The 7,414-nt window shown below is 39.4% G+C and overlaps 1 protein-coding gene across 1 annotated transcript in view; it reads left to right on the top strand.

Moving 5' to 3' along the window:
* Positions 1 to 7,414, top strand: part of ttll3 (tubulin tyrosine ligase-like family, member 3) — a 17,302-nt gene that overhangs the window by 5,304 nt on the left and 4,584 nt on the right. The window contains exons 3-7 of the mRNA XM_037679118.1: positions 2,507 to 2,592; positions 2,693 to 2,849; positions 2,943 to 2,998; positions 3,090 to 3,218; positions 3,316 to 3,430. Of these exons, the coding sequence (XP_037535046.1) occupies positions 2,507 to 2,592; positions 2,693 to 2,849; positions 2,943 to 2,998; positions 3,090 to 3,218; positions 3,316 to 3,430 (543 nt within the window). The remainder of the gene's footprint in view (positions 1 to 2,506; positions 2,593 to 2,692; positions 2,850 to 2,942; positions 2,999 to 3,089; positions 3,219 to 3,315; positions 3,431 to 7,414) is intronic.

Genomic DNA, 7,414 nt, shown 5'->3' on the forward strand with positions numbered 1-7,414 from the left:
CCCCCCCCCCCCCCCCCTGCCCCCGACCCCAAATGTCAGACAGAGAATGAGGGTTTAAGGAAAACTGGAAGACCCAACTCCTTCCTCCCCCCACTCAAATAAGATGTTGATGCATGTTGTTATATAGTGCGTTTAAAATGGGGGGATGAGGCGGCGACTGGCACAGATCCACCCCCTCCCCATAGAGCAGGCAGTGCCCGTTCACCCCCCCAACCCTTGCCCAGAACCCTAAATGTCTACATGCTACATATAAGAGTGGGCACAGGTCCTGGAGGTGAGAATGATTACACATCCCACCCCCTATATGACACCATGTGCCCACTCCAGACCCTATATATACATGTGTCGTGAGAATGTTATATGCGACTGTCTAGGTCACAGATGTCAAACTCCAGGCCTTGAGGGCCGGAGTCCTGCAACTTTTAGATGTATCTCTGATGCCACACAGCTGAATCAAATAAGGAGGTCATTAGCAGGACTTTGGAGAACTTGACTGCACTGAGAAGCTAATTCAGTCATATGATTCAGGTGTTTTGGACCAGTGCAACATCTAAAAGTTGCAGGACTCTGGCCCTCGAGGCCTGGAGTTTGACACCCCTGGTCTAGGTTGTTTGATAAAATTGGGGCCCAGGTCTCCACGAACCACGGAGATGGAGGATCCTCCCCGCAGCTCAGTAGTGCACCTGAACCCCAAGGCCCTGCTTGAGTGGTGGTGTGATGGAGTGGATGGAGGAAGACGTCGGGATGGGGAGGAACAACTGAGGTGGCAATGCCCTCCCAGGGGGCCAGCACCCCCACTGACCCCAATAGGCACCCCCATTCTCCGAGATCCACCAGGGGAGGGAGGCTCCAGTGCATCCATCCAGGAGCAGGAGGCAGCCGCATCACCAGGGACCCAGGCCACGGACCGGCACATAGCCCCGAGGACTGACCAGAACCCAGGCCAGCGACCCAAGCCCCCCCGAGATCATCCAGACCCCCAACCCGATCCCCAGCTCAACACCCAGCCCCCCAACCAAAGAAGCCACCAAACTCGAGCAGCGACAATCAGCCAGGAGTGCCTGAACAGCCGCAGACAGTGCACCACGATGACCGAGAGCGCACCCCCACCCCTACAAAAGGACCGACCAGTCCACCACAGCAACACCCACAATGAGAGCACCCCATGCAAGGGAGGGCACACGCCTAACACGCCCAGACGCCCCCGGGCCAGCAGTGCAGAGCCACCTGAGCAAAAGCCCCCCCCACCCACACCCCCCCACAGCCCAGAACCCCAGCCAAGCACCAGACCGCATGCCACAGCCAGGCAGGAAGACTTGAAAAAAAAAAAAAAAAAGGACACATTTAATTGGATTTACGATAACTGGTTCCTGCTTTTTGGATTTGGCTGGTTGCTGTTTTTTTTCTATAATCAAGGAAGTCGTCGGCAGCAAATTTGGACCCTATCACGCTGCTTGCCTTTATGATGGCTTGGTTTGTGTCTCGAGTACCCGGACTCAAATGCTTTGGGCTGAATGGATCAGATCTTGGGGATTTTACTCCATCACGTTCCATCAGTGTGGCCATGTATTTTGGACATTTCGGAACCGAGTCAACCAACACAGACTCAAGGTAGATGTCATTAAGTCCTGCCTGTCCCCCAAACAACTGTGTGTTTATCTAAGTTGGCTCCCCTTGGCTGGCCTTGAAGGCCACCTTATCTGAATTCGCCTGGAGTACATGTGATCGGACGCTCACCACCCCCTCCCTGAGGAATTTCCAACTGATAACCAGATGAAACCAGCTGAATAAACTTTGTGTCATCATTTTAGGACTCTTGGATTCTCATAGACGTTATTCCATAGACGTTATTCTTGGCCATTCCTCGACATACCTCGAGGATGTTTATGGATCTCACCGGAGGACATCGACTGATTTTCCATCCTTATCAGAACTCTTACTGTGACCTCGAGAGAGAGCATCTATGAACATGCTGACCGCTCTCGGCTCCCCCCCTCTGCAGAATGTCTATGTCACTATGTGCTTGTTTGTGCGAGGTGTTTTTTTAATATTAGAAGGTTTTTTTTTTCTCAGGTAGAGAAAAAAAAAGTCTGATAGGAAAAAAATCAACTCCTACATGTGTCCAGTTAACCACTGTTTTTGTTTGTCCAAACAGGTATCACTTGTAAATGAATCTTCAAGGCTCAATATGATTTATCTGTTTAAATAAAGGTTGAATGAATACATATTAATATTTCATAAATTTGCTTTTTTAGCTCTAAGACACATCTTAAATGACGTTTTCTTTAAAGTTGAGCTGTATATATTTTTTTGCAATGTATAGAATATTTTATAATGCATTTAAGAAACTCCATGTGTTTGTTCACCTGCTTGTTTAAGAAAGGCAAGTGCAAAATGCACTAATCTTACATCATAAATCCTGTCTCTTAGTTTGAGCTTTGTGAAATAAATAACTAAATAAATAAATGAAGTCTATGAAATAAATATGTCTGTGTTTGTGTGCCAGCAAAACACACCCAGGTCAAAGATTTCCTACCTGTTCTTAACCCAGGACTGAATATAGCCAAAGCCTTGGCAAATAAAGCTGTGAAGGTGAGCTAGATGTAGACAGATCAGAACTTTGTGTAGACGTATACATAAATCTTTGATTGTTCCATGAAGGAAACCAACATTTGTGTTTCTGCTGTCCCAGATGCATAAGGTGTTCTCCATCCAGGGCCCTTACCCTGTCATTAGGGCAGCTCTGCGGGCTCGAGGCTGGGTGGAGCAGCACCATCGCTGCTTCAGACAGCAGCATCAGCACAGTGAGAGCAGGTTCAGCTCCAATGATGCTGCTTACAGCGACGATGGTAAGCTAGGTGTGTGTCAGTCGCCTTTCTGTTATTAATGAGTGAACGTGTCTGTTTAAGCCCCTTCATTTTACTCCTGCTGACCATCCTCAGAGAGCTCTGACCATGCTGAAATGGAGCAGGATCCTGACAGACTGCACAGTCTCATGGTGAAAACTAAACAAGAGGATATTAATAGTCATCCGAACTTTAAATATTTTCAGATTTAGGCCTCATCTCACCCCTCTTCTCCTTTCCTAGTCTTGTCTTGTGCGAAATGAAATGGTTTATTTCTACTGGACAAACCACAGAGATGCCGTCAGCAAAAGCACCTTGCAGAAAGAACAGATGATTAATCACTTTGCGAAGGTCACCAGCTTCACCACCAAGGTAAATTTATTGCACTTGTTTTATTCTCATGGGAAAGGTGAGTCTAATTTATTTTTCCTGTCACACTCATCTCTATCACCGGTGTTTTGTCTGACAGGCGGGGTTGTGTGTGAACTTGAGGAACCTGCACTGGTTTGATTCTGCTGACCCGGATACCTTCTTCCCTCGCTGTTACAGACTTGCAGTCAAGGATGAGAGGCATGCTTTCATTGGTTAGATCTCATTTTACTCAAGTTTGGCTACTGATCTCTTTATTTTATGAATGTATGGTATGGTATAAAGTTTATTCATTGTAAAAAAAACAAAACAAAACAATTCCATACACTATATAAAAAAATACAAGAGATTTAAAATGAAAGGCAGCAGAAAGAAGAAAAAATCTTATTATATCTGTCCCTTTTTTTCAAACAATTAGTTCAATGATAATAATCTTCAAGTAACAGAACAAAACAAATAACTCTTTCTAATTTTTCTAACTAATACAAAACACACTAAGCTACTTCATATATACTTTTTTAACAATTCAGCTTTGATATTTTTCTTAAATGTACACATTGACTTGACATTTTTCACATCACTCTCTAGACCATTCCACAATCCAACTCCTTGGATTGAGGTAGACCTTCCCTTCTGACTAGTTCTGAATTTTGGTTTGACAAATATCTCTATCCCCTTAAGATTATAACAACTTTGTCTTTTAACAAAATTTCTTTGGATATTTAACGGTAATGTGTTATTTTGAGCCCTATACATAACTGATAAAATACTGTAATCTACCAAATCATGGAACTTCAATAACTTCAGTTGATAAAATAATGTGCTTGATGGGTGACTGTAATGCTTTCTGGTGATAATTCTTACAGCTCTTTTCTGTAAAATAAAAATAGGCTTTGTAAATGTTTTACACACTTTCCCCCAAACATCAATGCAATAGATTAAATGTGGAACAATGATTGTGTTATACAACATGTACAGAGCTTTATCATTTAATAATTCCCTGACTTTGTATAGTACTGCAATAGATTTAGATATTTTTGTTCTTACAGAATTGATGTGATTTTTCCATGTTAGCTGTTCATCAATGATTACACCCAAAATTTTCATCTCATTAACTCTACAAATCTCAACACCCTCAATTTTAAATGGATCATCAACAGTTCTCTTTTTGTTACTAAATATCATGTATTTAGTTTTATCTAAATTTAATGATAATTTATTAAGTTTAAACCAAGTTTGTATTTTATCAAATTCTGTCTTCATCAATTCCAACATCCTATAACTGAATGGTTCACATTATTGTCCACTTTTGGTATTTTAGCTGCAAGGCTTGATCCAACATTCACAAAATGATGATTAAATCCATTTACAATTTCATTTTCATCATGGATTTCATTGTCATCCTTCAAAAAATATTGTGAAATACCTGTTTTTGCTTTATGACTTTTCAGAACACTATTTATTACTCGCCATGTAGCTTTCATATCACCATTACTTTTATTTAATAAATCACTATAATGTTCCTTCTTGTGTTTCCTTATAATCGCTACTAATTTATTTTTATACTTCTTGTATTTTTCTTCGGCCTCTTGTGTTCTCAATTTCAAGAAACATGTATACAAATAATTCTTTTTTTACAAGCATTTCTCAACCCTTTCGTCATCCATGGTTGGTCAACAACATTTCTCTTTGTATAATTATTTTGCACACAATTCTTTTCATACAGAGCTCCCAAAATATTCATAAACTCATCATATGATCTGTTCACATCATCAACATACACGTCTTTCCAGCTTTGTTTATGTAAATCATCTTTTAATTTGTCCATTGCTTTTTTTGATGTGTTTATTGTTTTTCCTTAATTGTAATTTCTTTTGTAATGCTTTGATCATTTTTATAAATCGTGAAAACTGGTAAATGATCACTTAAATCACTCGTTAAAATACCTCCCATCACATCCCCATTTGTTACATTTGTGAAAATATTATCGATTATTGTAGCACTATGAGTTGTAATTCTTGTTGGTTTTGATATTAACGGATAAAGATTTAAACTATACAATGAATTTGTAAATGTACTGATGTTATTTGAATCTGTTTTATTTCCCAGGTCAATATTAAAGTCTCCACACAAAAAAATGCTTTTATTAAAACTCTTGTGCAATAGTTGTACGATTTTATCGGTGAATATTTCTATATTTGATCCTGGAGATCGATATACACAACTTATCAATATGTTTTTATCATTCTTGTTTATTATTTCTATTGTTATTATTTCCATGATATTATCAACAATTATTGACATTTCATTAATTAATTTACATTTTATTTCATTTTTAACAAATAGAGCCACTCCACCACCTCTTTTGTTGCTTCTGTTCACATGATATAATTCATACCCTTCCATGTGAACATTATTTGTGTTTTCATCGTTGAGCCACGTCTCTGACAGTGCTATTATTGTAAAGGTTCTGTTTAGCTGTTTTAAATAATCTGTTATTTTGGATATGTTTGCATTTAAACTTCTACTATTAAAGTGAATAATAGAGAGACCTCCATTTGTTATATTGATGTCATTAAACTGTTTTTCATTATAATATTCACAGTCTTTTATTACAGGGAAATAATTTGTATCAATCACATCTTCAACATTGTATATTTTAAACTCTGAGTCTTCGTATGTTGCCATGTTTTAATGTATTTGTTCATTTTTATATATTGTTTATGAAGTTATGTCAATGATTTATCATCTGTCCTCTCCTGAGCTCATTTTAGTTTTTCCAGATCCTTCAGGTCTTTTATTATTTTAGCCTGAGATCCTTCCTCTAGTTTGATCCAAATGTTTCCATTTCTTGTCCAAGTTGATGCTATTTTTTTTCTGTTTTTTCAACAACCTTGCTTCACGTGCAATATTTCCATTTTTTTAGTTAGATGTTCATTTATGTAAACATTTGTTCCCTTCAGTTTTTTTGCTTGCATTATTACCTTGTTTCTTGATTTCCTGCTAATGAACCTGATGACTATGGATGGTTTGACTTTTATCTGATTTGCTGGGCAGGGTGTGACAGATTGAAATATCCTCATGTTTGATGTCAATGTCTTTGTTTTGTAAAAATGTCACTACTTGCTCCTCCAGAGTCTGTAATTCTTCCTGTGGTGCGTCTTCTGTACTGTTAGTACCAGCAACAACTCTTGCATATGTCCGGTTCCTAACTTCCAGTCCAGTGATCACCAAGTTGTCTAGTCTTGTGTATTGTTCCATATCGTCTACTTTTTGTTCCAGTTCAGCTATTTTTCTGTCTTTATTACTTATCAGTTCTTTCAATTGTTTCACTTCTTCAATCAGACCGGTCAGGAGTTCACACTTAGATGCTAATCTCGTCAGTTCAGCACTCATAAAGTTTAAAGAGTTTTTAACTTCCTCCATATCTTCTGAATTATTTTCCGACTCTTGTTTCCTTGTTTTGTGTTTGCTCGGCATTACTCACAATACTTCTGGATTGTTGGTATCAACTCTCAGAAGCACAAGATCTAGCCACGAGGTTCACAGGCTTATGGTGTTAGCCGAGGCCTAGCGCAACAACCCCCAGATTCCACGGCGGTCTCTCGGTTTACTCGGCCCCAGCGGCTCGCAGGTCCAAACGGCGGCAGACCGGGTCTCCACTGCAACAACCCCCAGATCCGATAGCTGTAGCTCGTAGCAACCCTCCATGATCCTTTTTCTTCTGTATGTTTTTCGGCGTGATTCTCGCCCCACAGTTTTTAAGCTATTTCAAGAAATCATAAATCAAACCCTTCAGCTCTCAGAACAATCCTGCTATGAGTTTTGGTATTGGTGCAACTTTAGCTTTTTGATATCCTTTTCTACTTTTTTTTTTTCTCAAAGAAAATGAATTGAGCTCATTTTACATCCTTCATATCTTTAGTTCTGTTTACAACCTTTTACTGCTCCTTGCACATTTAGTTTTGGTTCAGCTTCTTTCAGCTTCCTTGTGCAAATTTAAACATTGTTTTTCAGCAATTTTCAGCTAATTTTAGCTGTTTTTCAACTGTTTTCTACTCCAACATTTTTCAGTCAGGTCATCTGGACAGTTTTTTTTTGTTTTGTGCTCAAACGTTTCGCCTTCGATCTGGAAAGCTTCATCAGTCAAGGAAAAAAACTGTCCAGATGACCTGACTGAAAAATGTTGGATTTTATAC

The sequence above is a fragment of the Nematolebias whitei genome, chromosome 7 (genome assembly GCF_014905685.2).
Source record: "Nematolebias whitei isolate Nwh7 chromosome 7, NemWhi1, whole genome shotgun sequence".
Taxonomy (NCBI): Eukaryota; Metazoa; Chordata; class Actinopteri; order Cyprinodontiformes; family Rivulidae; genus Nematolebias; species Nematolebias whitei.